At 46.3% G+C, this 15043-nt stretch overlaps 1 protein-coding gene across 1 annotated transcript; it reads left to right on the top strand.

The window, feature by feature from the left end:
- Positions 1–6894: 6894 nt before the first annotated feature.
- IL1F10 (interleukin 1 family member 10) lies at positions 6895–10556 on the top strand. Its single transcript, XM_086323381.1, has 4 exons — positions 6895–6926; positions 9122–9207; positions 9510–9637; positions 9918–10556. Exons 1-4 carry the CDS (start codon positions 6895–6897, stop codon positions 10128–10130), a joined length of 459 nt encoding a protein of 152 aa, XP_086179507.1. The 3' UTR covers positions 10131–10556.
- The last annotated feature ends 4487 nt before the right edge of the window (positions 10557–15043 follow it).

Raw genomic sequence — 15043 nt, 5'->3', positions numbered from 1 at the left:
GAAATTTCCCAGCCACCCGAGACCAGGCCCTGGCCTCGCCAGCCAGTCAGCACCTTGTACAAATGACTGAGACCTGTTTCATAAGACATTTCTTTCAACTCAGGAGGCACCAAAGAATTGGGGTCAGCAGCTTGGCATGCTGAGAGAAACATCAGGTTCCTCCTATCTCTGAGAGGTAGCCAGGGAGGTAAGGGCCAAGGCAGAGTCTATTCTTTACTGGCATCTACACAGACACGTCCTTGTTATTTAGAACAATCAAAGTTTCCAGTGTAAAAACCTGTGGGCTTATTGCATCTACCCCCTGATGGTTTATCTTTTTCTTTCCATCAGACCTGCCATGAGGGCATGGTTTGTTAATTAATTTGTTTATTTCCAGGGATCTCAGACTCACAGATCCTTCTAGGCATACAGAGAGACTATTAACACAGTGAAAGTGAAAGTTGTTCAGTCTTGTCCGACTTTTTGCGACTCCATGGACTGTAACCCACCAGGCTCCTCTGTCCATGGGATTCTCCAGGCAGGAATACTGGAGTGGGTAGCCATTCCCTTAGTTGTTTAGTTGCTCAGTCATGTCCATCTCCTTGAGACTCCAATAGACTTAGCCCACCAGCCTTCTCTGTGCGTAGAATTTCCCAGGCAAGAATACTGGAGTGGGTTGCCATTTCCTTCTCCAGATATACAAATATATCAACTCATTTTTCAGATTCTTTTCCCATTTAGGTCATTACAGAATATTGTGTAGAGTTCCCTGTGCTATACAATAGGGTCTTATTAGTTATCTATTTTATATAGAGTAGAGTGTTTGGTTACCAAGGGGAAAGGTGTAGTGAGGGATAAATTGGGAAGTTGAGATTGACATACACCCAGTACCTACTTCAGTGGTCAATGCTTACTGGGTTCCCATATCTCCATTTCTCTATGATTCTGCTAAGCAGGTACCTTTTATCCATTTAATTTTCCTTAGGTTCCCATGAAAACTTTTCTTTGAAACTTAAAATAGTTTTGAAAACTACTGATCTTGCCCGGCCTCTCATTCTAATGATAAGAAATTGGAGGCCTAGGGACAAAAAGGGACTTTCCAAGGTGGCAAAACAAACTTGTAGTAGAGTTAATTCTAGAACCAACCTTCCATTTGAATCTGCAGTATGTGTCCTACTTGTAAGCATGGATGTATCTCAGCTGGGGCAGGTGGAGAGAGCTACAAGCTTTGTTTTGTGGCCTAAAGAGCCTGTTCAATTTAATAAGGGAAATAAATGTCTACATATAAAACAATAAATAACGCAATGAAACTTAGTGGGAGTTCAGAGTAGGATTGCAATGGTAAAGAAAATAGTCTTTAGACATTGAGTCATAGAATCATTGATAGTTTGATCTGGAAAGAATTTTAAGATCATGATTTATAGATGCTGAAACTGAAGATTGGAGGTTAAGTGACATGACTTTGTAAGTCTGACCTGATAATTAACTTGGCAGAACTAGATACTCAACTATAGATAATACTAATGGTATTATAATTATGGTATATTATTATCTATCTTGAATTCACAAGATAACATCCTAAGCACTTTTCTTTCATATCCCATGGAGCTACAATCCATCCATTTCCACAGGTGCAATGATCATCTTTCTCTGATGCCTCCCAAGCCCAGATTGATCATCCTCTATAATTATCCATCTATAATTATCCATCTATAATTATCTATATCCATGTCCAGTGACCTTAATGCCAAAAGATCTGAATGGACAGCAATTAGATGGGATGACTTTGGAGGTAGGGAAATCAAAGATAACTTTGAAAATACTTATGAGGAAAATAAGAAAGAAGTCTCATTACCTGGGAGGTGGTTTAGTGTCCACGGAGAAGTGAATACACCTAGAAAAGTGTATCATACAGTGGGAAACCACTGTAGACTGGAGTGGGGTGGGGGTGTGATGAGAGCAGATACAAGTCCAGAAACCTCAGATAGGTTGGGCTGTACTGAAGTTGGAGAAACCAGGAATATAGGCACAATTCTAATGGCTATGAAGAAAACAAAGGTTATATTTTAAAGATATAATTTATTGGAACTTGTTGATACATCTGTCATAGAGTCAAAAAGGTAGGAGAAATTGTCAACAGTTCTCAGGTTTTGGTCTCACTGTCTAGGGGAATATTATGGCAGCAAGAGAAATGATCCTGGGAGGGATGAACGGACTTGGAGGAGGAGAAGATGAATTTGACCTTGGATGCATTTGGTTGAGAATGATGGCAGGATATCCAGAGGGTGGTATCCTGGAGGCTGCTGGAGATAAAGGATGATCAATCTGGGCTTGGGAGGCATCAGAGAAAGATAATCATTGCACCTGTGGAAATGGATGGATTGTAGCTCCATGGAACATGAAAGGAAAGTCCTTAGGATGTTAGCTCATGAATTCAAGGTTTAGGGATGACCCCCACAAAAAAGGAAGAATCCATAACGGACCTGAGAAGCAGAGAATGGAGAGGTGTGAATCAATATCAAGGGATCCAAGGGAGGCAGTTGCCAAAGATCTGACAAATCAAAAAAATCATTGGATTTGACTCTACAGAAGTTAATATTGGTCTTGAAGAGAACAGATTCGATGGAGACAATGTGTAGGAGGATGAAGGAGAGGGTGGGATCAATGTGAGTGTGATGTGCAAAAGAGCTTAAGGAAGCCCAGGGATATTTTTTGGTGATATTGGGTCCAGGACAGGTGAATTGATGAGAACTGAGATAGCCAAAGATGGTGTCCAGAGAGGGCTATAGCCTAATGTCCAATGAAAGGTCACTTGGAGACAATTGGGAAGGGAAAGCTTTGGGGAGTATGTGGTACTTTGGGAAGAACTATGGCAGATGCTCCACACCAGGAACCCAGGCTCTCTGATGAACTGGAAGCCAGCTTCTCATTCCTACTCACTTCTCTACATCATAATCTATACCAAGACCCCAGGCAGGGATTCCTGATTTGGGGGTCTTTAGGAGAGAAACAGGTTTGAGGCCAGACCAGGAAAAGAGGCTTCTAGAGTCCCAGAGATCCTGCTGGACTGGACCATTCTTGACTTTCTGTTGGCTCTGAGTTGACATTGACCAAGACGGGGAGTCATCAGCCTGTCTGGCCTGAAGCTTGGCACTCTACTTGATCTGCCCCAGCCAGCCCTTGGCACAGCACCAGGCTGCCCATATTTCTGCTGCTCCAACCAAAGTTTCTCCAGTAGTTTGGCTGAGAGTGAGTATCAAGGCCATGCTGCTGTCAGCCTATAAGGGCTGGGGGATCATCTGTCCTTTGACACTTAAAGTGTCATCCAGCATTAATACCATTTGGTTGCATGTTTGAAATGCAGAGTTTTAGGTCACCCCAGACCTAGGGAATCAGAATCTATATTTTAACAAAAGCTGCAGATGATTTATATGTTCATTCAAGATTGAGAAGAACTGAACTCGTGTACCATTTCCCCAGCCCAGTTGATCACTAAGTCACTTGAGGAAACTTTAGTCCAGGAAACAGTACTTCTCAGGAGTCCTCCAAGTGATTCAATGCACAGGCACATTCTGGAAAACTAATGACTTGGATTAAACACTTCATTTTTAAAAAAACTGAAACTTAGCATATACTTCCCCCATTCCAGTATTCTTGCCTTGAGAATTCCATGGACAGAGGAGACTGACGGGCTACAGTCCATGGGGTTGCAAAGAGTCGGACATTACTGAGCGACTTTCATTCATTCACAAAAGAAATTCATATTCATATAAAGAAAAACGTTGAAATGCTAAAATAAATAAATAAAAATCACCCATAATCATGTCAGCAATAGATAAGTGCTGTAAAATATTGATCATCTTTGTTTCTATGTATGTGGGTAGATTTAAATGAAAACATAATGCACACAGTATTTATAACCTGCACTTTTCACTTGGTATTTTGAACATTCATATATCATAAAATGTTTTTCTACAACATTGTCTTTCATGTACACATACTTTCTTATTTACCATAATTTTTGTTGCTGTTGAGTTGCTAAATTGTGTCTGACTCTTTTTGACCCCATGGACTGTAGCCTGCCAGTCTCCTCTGTCCATGGGATTTCCCAAGCAAGAATACTGGAATGGGTTGCCATTTCCTTCACCAGGGGATTTTACCAACCCCGGGATTGAACCCATGTCTCCTGTATAGATTCTTTATCACTGAGCCTCCACTTTCTTATTTACCATTTTTACCAGTCACCTATTATGGGAAAATAGATTATTTCCAATTTCTTCCTATTATAAAATATGATGCCATGAACATCTTTATTATTAAATACTTGGGCAATTCATTATTTTTCCCTTAGAATATGGAAAACAGATGAAATTACAAAGTACACAGAATGCTTTAAGACCTTGATTCACATCACCAACATCTATCCAGAATTTGTACTCCTGTTGGTGTTCCATGATCCTTTGTCCTTACCAATGCTCAAACTCTCACTGCAAAGCTGAGAGAGAGGAAATGACCTGTTCAAGGTGATCAAGTGGTAGGTCCTGTACTAAAAGGCACCTTGACTACAGCTATCCTTCTAACATCCAGGCCAGGAGCTCAGGGAGGTTGAGATGGTTGGAAGTCCTGCCATCTGCAGGACTTCCATCTTGTAGATTCCTAAAATGTTGCTCAGGATCACCCTCTCCCTCTCTGAGCCCTGCTTCTTCATTTCTACCTTTCGCCCATTTCCTCTACATTTCTCCTTTCTCTCCTCTTCTCTTCTCTTTCCCTTCTTCCTTGGTGAGAGAATCAGATTTATTCTTTAGCCTCAGCCCTAGCCATCCTTGTATTTACTTTTCTGGACTCTTCTCCAACTCCTCCCAGCCTCATGCCATGATTGGTTCTGGGTTTCTTTCTGTGCTGGATTTTAGAATGGCCTTTCTGAACGTGATCATTTCAGGGAAAAACTCTAGGGATAGATGATCCAACTGGCAGGAGTGGAGCTGTGTGAAGCTCTGTGGTCTGGGATCTGTATAGAGGTCACTGGCTTCAGTTTTTGGACCATTTCTTCCCCAGAACACAAGTCTGTGTCTCATGTGTGTGCTGTTTTCCATCTGGAATAGAGCAGGGGAGTTTGGATAACCTCTGGTAGGTCACAGTCTCAACAAAGCATCCCCCAGAACAATGCTCTCTACCTGCAGGGAGATCCTGCCCATCCCTGGTGCAGGCTGCAGGTTCTTCCTAGAAGTGCTGCCCAGAGGAAGTCAGGATGGTGTCTCTAAGGCCAGGCTGGGGAGTGGAACAGGGCCTAAGCCAAGTTCTTCCTCAAACTGTGATGCTGGAGCCCACCCACCCCCATCTAAGCCCTGGGGAATGTCTCTTGGCTGAACTCTTTGGGGGTACCTTCCATCCTGTTTCCCAGAGCTGGCCCCAGGGCACGGTCATGGCTCATACCCCTGCCAGCTCAGCTAGATGTGATCCTGCATGGCCTTAAAGGAAGGCGATTCAGAGGGCCTAGAACTGGCTGGACTGGGGGCACCTTGGTGAATTCTCAGAGGCCAGCAATAGACAAGTTCCTGGTGAGAACTTTTTGCCTTGTGATGGGGTGATTTGGGGCCCTTGGGGTATCTGTTCTCCAGCTCCACCACCTTCCCTTTTCTTTTCTTAAAATTTCAGCCATTCTTTTTTAAAATTTTTAATTGAATTATAGTTAATTTACAATACTGTGTTAGGTTCAGTTGCCCAGAAAGTGATTCAGTTATACATAGATAGATGGATAGATAGATAGATGGGTTTCCCCTGGTGGCGCAGTGGTAAAGAATCTGCCTGCTAAGCAGGAGACATGGATTTAATTCCTGAGTCAGGAAGATCCCCTGGAGGAGGAAATGGCAACCCACTTCAGTATTCTTGCCTGGGAAATCCCATGGACAGAGGGGCCTGGTGGACTACAGTTCATGGAGTCTCAAAGAGTCAGATAAGACTTAGTGAATAAACAGCAACAACAGCAGCAGTATATATGTACAATTCTCTATGCTATACAGGAGGTCCTTATTAGTTATCTATTTGTATATCAGTTCAGTTCAGTCACTCAGTCGTGTCCGACTCTTTGCGACCCTATGAATCGCAGCACGCCAGGCCTCCCTGTCCATCACCAACTCCAGGAGTTCACCCAGACTCACGTCCATCGAGTCAGTGATGCCATCCAGCCATCTCATCCTCTGTCGTCCCCTTCTCCTCCTACCCCCAATCCCTCCCAGCATCAGAGTCTTTTCCAATGAGTCAACTCTTCGCATGAGGTGGCCAAAGTACTGGAGTTTCAGCTTCAGCATCATTCCTTCCAAAGAAATCCCAGGGCTGATCTCCTTCAGAATGCACTGGTTGGATCTCCTTGCAGTCCAAGGGACTCTAAAGAGTCTTCTCCAACACCACAGTTCAAAAGCCTCAATTATTCGGCGCTCAGCCTTCTTCACAGTCCAACTCTCACATCCATACATGACCACAGGAAAAACCATAGGCTTGACTAGACGAATCTTTGTTGGCAAAATAATGTCTCTGCTATTTGTATATAGTTGTGTGTACATTTTAATCCCCAACTCCTTATTTATGCCTCTCATTTCCCCTTTGGTAACCATAAGCTTGTTTTCTATGTTTGTGAATTTCTTTCTGTTTTGTAAATAAGTTCATTTGTGTTATTTTTAAGATTCCACAGATTAACAATATTTTATGATATTTGTCTTTCTCTGTCTGGCTTAGTATCATACTTCACTTGGTATGATAATCTCTAGGTCCATCCACGTTGCTGTAAATGTCATTATTTCATTCTTTTTTATGACAGGCTATGATTCCATTATGTATATGTACATCTTTTTTATCCATTCACACTCTGACAGCCCTTTTTTCCCCCCTCAGTGAGGACCCGTAAGCCTGCTTGCAAAAATGTGCTCCCTTCCCATGGCAAAATACTACATGTAAGTCTTCCTGGAGTCTACCTTTCCTAATCAGGGGTCTTGGAATGAGAGAGAAAGAAGAAAAGAAGGCTGAGTCAGAAGGATGAAGTTCCCTCTCACCCAGAAAGCTCAAGTGCCCCATAATTAAGGCACTTACCATAATCACAGAAGCTTTCTTCCCTGAGCTTCTGCAAGAAGCCAGCCATCTACTGCCTTGCCTTCATCCTGAGAAATCTACAAGGGAGTGTTACTAAACCCATTTTATAGATTTGAAAACTGAGGCTCAAAAAGGTTAAGTACCTGATGTCACACAGGACTAGGACTCAGACTCACATTCTCTGTACTGCTTCAGCCTCCTCTCTCTAAAAGCTCAGAGATAATTTTGAATCTCAATGATAGCATTTCATATATTAACCTCTGTGGTTTTTACTCCCATTCTGGGCTTCTAACTCTTACTTTTTTCTCATTTGATATTTGAGTCTTTACTTTTCAGTTACCGCTTTATTATCCATGTTTTTTGTTGTAAACTATCGTGAGCCCTTCAAGGAATGAGTTTGGGCATAATAAAAATAGAATAGGGTTAACACCTGGGACGCATTCCCTCAGCTTCTCCATGACGACTTTTTGTGACTGAGTCCCTCCCCATGGACTGTAGCCCGCCAGGCTCCTCTGTCCATGGAATTCTCCAGGCAGGAATACTCGGAGTGGGTAGCCATTCCCTTCTTCAGGGGATCTTCTTGACCCAGGGATTGAATCAGGTATCTTGCTTTGGTAGATAGGTCCTTTACCACTAACGCCACCTGGGAACATTGTCTTCTCTGTGGCCCCATCCTCTCCTAGACGTGGGGGAATGGTCAGGGCCTCCAGGAAGTTACAGCATGGCTGAGAAGGCAAGACACATGTGCATGGAGCCTGAAAATGACAAAACAGGATGTCAGCTCTCTGGGGTCTCTAGCCTGGGTTCTGTCCCTGAACAGAATGTGGATGGCAGTTCCTGGTAGTTGAGGTTGGAGGGAGAAGGCCAGCTGCCAAAACAGGTTCTTTTCAGGTCTTCATTTTTACTATACAAGGGAACCTGCTTTAAACACATACAGTCATGAACTCAGGGTATTATAATGAGCTGTTACTGAGAAAGAAGAATCCCCTAGAAGTGGTGGTGTTGGCCCAGAGGTTCTGCCCTTGAAGGTAAGGAGCATCCCCAGGCCTGAGAGCAACTGATAGCCATCTCTGAAACCAGCCAGCAATGGGTTAACCTTGTGGGCATGGCTTTGATCTGCACAGACTCACCATGGTTCCTTTTCAGCCTCCCTGTACATGTTTACACTCCCACACTGATCATTAGAACCACTGCCAACCCCACTGCCAGTCATCAGGGCCCTGCTCTGACTCTCTGCTGACTATCTATATTTGGTACACCCAAAGCGGCCTACTCCAGCCCCCTGCCCCACCCCTTACATACTTGCATGCTGGAGGGCTGGAGGGTCAGGAAAACTCTGTACACCTCAGTGAGAAGACCCTGGCTCCCATCACTGCCCTGAGGGCCTGACAGGGGCCAAGTTTGGTAAAGACAGAGATGCAGTCTCTGAAAAATGCCCAGCCCCAGGAGAACTTTCCTATAGCCTATGGCTAACCTGGTCTCGACCTACTTTTGGATGGAGTAGCGTCCCTACTTCTCACCTGCAGGATGTTGGAGCAGTCTAAATGCAGGTTGGGAAAGAATTTCCAGACAGACAGCATTCCAGAAGGGAGTGAGTTTATTAAGAACAAAGAGCAGAGATAAGGAGGACACTGCAAGTGCAATGGGCTGACCTCCTGACAGACCAGGGAAAGATAGTTTTTGTGAGTTAATAGCTGATTCTTATAGCCTCAGGACAAAGATAATCCCTGCTGGAAGGATGGCATTGGGTGATTGGTTGGGGTGTTATGGGGTGTTTACTGCAGCAGGTGTCTTTGCTTAATTGGGAGTCAGGAAGCTTGTTAGCGATGATCAGGGGGGCTTTGGGGAATGGTTACAAAAGGGCTCAGTCAACTTTGCAGGTGATCTTGGTTCTAGGTTCCGCTTCTGTGACCGTGATGCAAGGCCTTGCACCTGTGGCCTAGGGCAGGACTCAACACAGAACTGCCAATGAGCAGGTCATTCAGAGCCTGTAGTGGAAGGGCTGTGGGGTCCAGGGTGTCTGAAGGGGGTGGACAATCAACATCGATTCCTGTTCCAGAATTAAGGATGCAGAGCAGAAGGCTCTGTACATGAGAGATGGCCAGTTCCTGGTGGGAGATCCCAATGCAGACAACTGTCATGCAGGTGAGCATCTGGGGCCTTCACCTCCTGGGACTCACACAAATTCCATCTGCCCCAGGCTCTCCTTCCCCTTCTGTCTCCAGTGACAGTGAGAATTGAGGCAGGGAGAGCTCTACCAGTAAGCGATCAGGGCCCTGATAGGAGTCCCAGCCTGCATGCAGGGGCTAGGTCAGCTGTGCCCTGGCCCAGTTCCTTCCTACCCAAGCTTCCTACCCAAGCTTCCTACCTGAGCTCTTAAGCTCGCTTAAGAGCTTGCAATCTGGGTTCCCCTCAACACCTGGCTCTCTTCTCTTATTCCCTCCCAGAGACCATCTGCATACTCCCCAACAGAGGCCTGGAACGCACCAAGTTCCCCATCTTCTTGGGAGTCCAGGGAGGTAGCCGTTGCCTGGCATGTGTGGAGACAGGGGAGGGGCCTTCCCTGCAGCTGGAGGTGAGCAATCGCACCCTGTGCTGGGGGCCCCTACAGACCTCCAGGGTGGTCTGGCATCTCTCTGCCTGTCTGTGGTCCAGCAAGTTCCACACGTCCCTCTTGTTTGGATTTCTACCATCTCCCTCTGCACCCAGTGCCCAGATCCTTCCCTCTAGAACCTGCAGAGGGAATTTCCCTAGCGAAAGACTCACCTTTTGGTTCCCTCTTTGGCCAAGCCCCAGAAGCCTCGAGGGCTGACAGTCGGCTGTCCCATCCAGCCTCCTCTGCCTTGCCCCCACAGGATGTGAACATCGAGGACCTGTACAAGGGCGGAGAAGAGGCCACCCGCTTCACCTTCTTCCAGAGAAGCTCAGGCCCTGCTTTCAGGCTCGAGGCTGCTGCCTGGCCTGGCTGGTTCCTCTCTGGCTCCTCTGAACCCCAGCAGCCCCTGAGACTTACCAAGGAGAGTGAGCCCTCAGCCCGCACTGAATTCTACTTTGAACAGAGTCGGTAGGGAGGCAGGAAGCTGGGTTCTGGCCTGGTGCTCCCAAACCAAGCTCATCCTACTGAGGGTTGACCAGAATAATGGCCCCCTCAAAGAACTCCACATAATGATCTCCAGAACCTGTGGATATGTTACCTTACCTGGCAAAAAAGGGACTTTGCAAATGTGATTAAGTGAAAGCTAATCCATCCTGGGTTATCCCAGTGGACCCTTCATGATTAATCATCAGGGTCCTCATATGAGGGAGGCAGGAGGGTGAGAGTCAGAAAGAGAATGGAAGATGCAACGCTGCTAACTTTGAAGACGGAGGAAGGGGCTGTGAGCCAATGAATGCAGGTGGTTCCTAGAAGCTGGGAAAGGGCAGGGGATACATTCTCCCCTACAGCTTCTGGAAGAAACACAGCCCTGCCTACTTGATTTTAGTCCAGTGAAGCCCATTTCAGACTTCTGACCTCCAGAATTGTAAAATAATAAATGTGTCTTGTTCTAAGCCATTACGTTTGTGGTAATTTGTTACAGCAGCTGTAGGCAACTAACACAGGGCCTTCATAGGCCTCTATGTACAGCATTTAATGCAAAGGGATGGGGTGATTTGGTGAGTCCTTCTTGGAAGCCTGATTATGGTTTCTTCTCTGGTTCCTCAGCTCTGGAGCTTCTAGAAATAACCAAGAAGCTCCAGGCAGAATCCAACTCCCCTCCTCTGTCTATGGATAATGCCTTGGGCTGTTTACATTCTCAGTTTTGTTAATAGTTCAGGTAACAATTTTTCTATCAGACACTTCACAATGAATCAGTCTCCTAACTGATGGACCAGTACCGTTGATTGTCTGCTAGTTTTGATGTGTGAGGACCAAAGGGAACAGTTATGAGGAGGCAGTGGGTTTGGACTGGATGTACTGAGTTTAAGGTTACCGTGAAACTGATGAGTTGAGTTGACTGGTTATAGTTCGGAAACAGAGATGGATCTCACCTGACAGTTTGTAGTTAGAACTGTTACACATCCTTGGAGCCCTCTCCATTACATAGAGGACCCATGGTTAGGCTCAAGTTAGAGCAGGGAGCCTGTCGTATCAAGGCTCAGAGGAGTGGGCCGCTGGTACTCTTCTCGTTTCATACAACCACTCAGCATCTGGCCAACCTGTATCGTGAGCCAGGACATTTAAGAAGAGTGTGTTTCAGAGACTTCCCTGGTGGTGCAGTGGATAAGAATCCGCCTGCCAATGCAGGGGACACAGGTTCTATCCCTGCTCCAGGAAGATTCCATACGCTGCAGAGCAACTAGGCCCATATGCCACAACTCCTGAGCCCATGCTCTGAAGCCCACAAGCCACGACCTCTGAGCTTGTGTGCAGCAACTACTGAAGCCCGTGGGCCTTAGAGCCTGCATGCCACAATTACCGAGACCTGTGCACCTAGCTTGTGCTCCACAACGAGAGAAGCCACTAGAATGAGAAGCGTGCAAACTGTAATGAAGTGCGCTGCTCAGAGCAACTAGAGAAAGCCAGCGCAAAGCAACAAAGACCTGTCTTCACCCTCACAATGATCCTGCAAGGCAAGTATTCTTACCCGCATTTGACAGGTAAAGAGACTGGACTAACAGAAGTGACATACTTAACTTGCTGAAGGTCACATAGGCTGTACATGTACACCTGGTCTGTTTGACCCCAACCTTGTTCCACAAATTTTTATCCACTCTTATTCTAGGAGCAACAAAACTAAGTTTCCTTGGAGCTGATAATTGAATGGGAAAAACACTAAACAAGCAAATACACAAACAAGAAAACAGACAAGGGCAATTTGCATGAGAGAGGGTGAGGGCAGTAGATATTCAATGGTAACATTAGAGAAGGCAGTCAGGGGAGGTGACTCTGACTTCTTGGAAGAGGTGACATTTGAGCTGATGCTGAAGGATACGAGGCAGTGGGAGCAGGAAGGGATGCAGGAGAGAAATAGCAAACACACAGCCCTGAGACAGAAGGGCCTCAGTGTGTCCAAACAGTAGTGGAAGGCTGGGGGGCTGCATCCTGGAGAGGGTTAGGAGATGGACAAGACCAGCAGAGGACTGGATCATGGCGGGGATCTTGAAGGCAAATAAGTGTTTTCACTTATTTTTAAGTGCCAAAGGATGCTATGGGAAGATTTTAAGCAGAAGAAAGACATGCCAGGCTTTGTGGCCCTAATAAATTTAGATTCTTTCCCTGCATGTTCCTCATAACTTGTCACCTGGCTATCATATCATAACTATGTATTTTTTTAATTAATTAGTTCTTTTACAGTTTGGATGTAGTGGGTCTTCCCTGCTGCACGAGGGCTCTCTCTAGTTGTGGTAAGTGGGGGCTACTCTTTGTTGTGGTGCGCAGGCTTCTCACCGCAGTGGCTTCTTTTGTTGCAGAACACGGGCTGTATGTGCACAAGCCTCAGTAGTTGCTGCGCATGGGCTCGGTAGTTTTGACTCGTGGGCTCTAGACCACAGGCTCAGTAGTTGTGGCACATGGGCATAGTTGCTCTGCAGCATGTGGGATCTTCCTGAAACAGGGATCAAAGTAGTGTCTCTTGTATTGCAAGGTGGATTCTTAACCACTGGGCTACCAGGGAAGCCCCATAACTATGTATTTATGTCCTGGGACTACTCTGCGCTATTTGAGGGCATGTTCTGCTCAATTATAGGCTTCCCAGGTGGTGCTCGTGGTAAAGAACTAGCCTGCCAATGCAGGAGACATAAGAGATACGGGTCCGATCCCTGGGTTGGGGAAATCCCCTGGAGGAGGGCATGGCAACCCACTGCAGTATTCTTGCCTGAAGAGTCCCATGGCCAGAAGAGCCCAGCAGGCTACAGTTCACAGGGTCGCACAGAGTCAGACATGACTGAAGGGACTTAGCACGCACGCATGCACTCTGTTCAATTTGGGTCACCAGTGCCCAGAGGAGTTGCTGGTACATCGAAGGCCCTAAGTGCAGTCTTGAACTAATGAGCGGATGATCACCTGGTCCTTGTTGGAACTTTGGGATACACCGGGAGGACGCCTGGCAGCAAGGGAGATGACACCACACAGGGTGGAGGTATAGCTGGCGGAAAGGGCTAGACAGCCCTACACAAAGGAAAGAGCGCTTTATCTGGGCCCCAGAGAAAAAGTTTCCAGGCAGAGAATGTGGGGAAAGAAATTTCTAAGCAGAGGGAATAACTTGGGAAGGGGTGATGGAGGAGTTCCCAGCACATTTAGGGTGTGGATGAGTCACCCACGTGCAGGGAGGGACCCAAGGCTTATGGCTGGGGAGTTGCCAAAAAATTAAGATGGGAAGATAGGTGGGGCCAGATTATGGATGCCTGGTGAAGGAGGAGACCTGGAGGAAACAGCCAAGTATTTCAAGTAGGACCCAGATTTCAAGTCTGGGACCCTGAGATCAGCACTGGACCAATGGGCTCTTACTAGGTCTTCTGCTCATCTCAGCTTCCTCTTTGCTCTGCCTCTCACCCCCTCCCACCCCCTACCTTCTGTTTGGCCCTGTCCTGGCATCAGCTTTGATGCTGTGGTTCCAAGGTTGGCCTGACCCCTGCTTCATCTTCCCATACTGGCTCCTCTCCTTCACCAGTGATAACTCAACTTGACCCAGCTTGGAACAGGGCCAAGGAGTGGGAGTTGCCTGGGTATGCCTGGGTGGGTGGCGGGCACAGATCACAAGAGAAGGGCCAGCAAAGATGCATTGGATCATATTCTCTATTTAAGTAAAAAACATTTGGAACATCTAATATATGTCAACACAGTATTAGTGCTTGGGAGAGGGAGAAGATACAAGAGGTTTAGAAGACATGGCCCCTATGCTTTAAAGATGAAGAGACCAGGCATTATGAATAAAAGCCAACATCCACTGACTGCTTTCTATGGAATGACTAGAAAACACTCCAAACAGCACTCAGGGAACCTTGGGTTGAAATAATGATGGGATGTTCTGGCCCTGGGGATTTAAGAGTAGGAAATGGAAGCAGCTTCTGACAGACATGTTGGGATGCCAGGAATATATTCTTCGCCCCGCCCCAAGTATTGTCTCTGAAATTCTTCCTCCTTCCTGGTGACCACACCAAAGGCTTCATTCCACAACCAGCCCATCAGGGAGCGGTTATTATGCAAATTCCTGGGAGAGGCACACTTGAGGTCTTATCCACCATTGACATCTCAGAGTGAACTGAACCGGCAGGTCCTGAGCCAGAAACTAGTAAACAGGTGATTAGAACACAGTGTGGTAACCTCTCATTCAGGTAGCACCAGGGAGCTGGGCTACTGGAGGGTCCCATCCCAAGGGGTCAGGAAAGGATTGAAGAGAGGTAACGCACTCATGAGAGCCAGCCAAGTGAGGGGCAGGAGGAGCTGTGGGCAGACACAGGCTTCAAGGAAGTCCTGAGTGCAGCTGTGTGTGTTAGTGCATGCATCTATGCATATGTACATACCCGTGTGCACAAGTGTATGGTGTGCATGTATCATGCATGAACGTGTCTGCTTGTGTGCATACGTATGCTGTATATGTGTGTTGACAAAAAGTTCCAGACATAGGCAGTGGCTTATGCTTAGAGGACTTTGTCTTTATTTTGAGAAGCTCTGAAGAGACTTTACACAAGAGGGATGATGTGTTCAGGGTCTCCTGTAACTTGTATATCCAAAGTCACATGGACTGAAAAAAATATCACACTTCCTTCACGACCCAAATGTTCACTTTGGGATCCCATGCCCACCCTAAAGCCACTGTATTACTACAGCCCCTGGAGAAGGCAATGGCAACCCACTCCAGTACTCTTGCCTGGAAAATCCCATGGACGGAGGAGCCTGGTAGGCTGTAGTCCATGGGGTCACGAAGAGTCAGACACTTACTGAGCAACTTCACTTTCACTTTCATGCATTGGTGAAGGAAATGGCAACCCACTCCAGTTT

Source organism: Bos grunniens, chromosome 11, assembly GCF_055505025.1.
Source record: "Bos grunniens cultivar Pamir isolate PY7600 chromosome 11, Bosgru_T2T1.0, whole genome shotgun sequence".
NCBI lineage: Eukaryota > Metazoa > Chordata > Mammalia > Artiodactyla > Bovidae > Bos > Bos grunniens.
The sequence above is the reverse complement of the archived record's forward strand: the minus strand, read 5'-3'. Positions and strand labels throughout refer to the sequence as shown.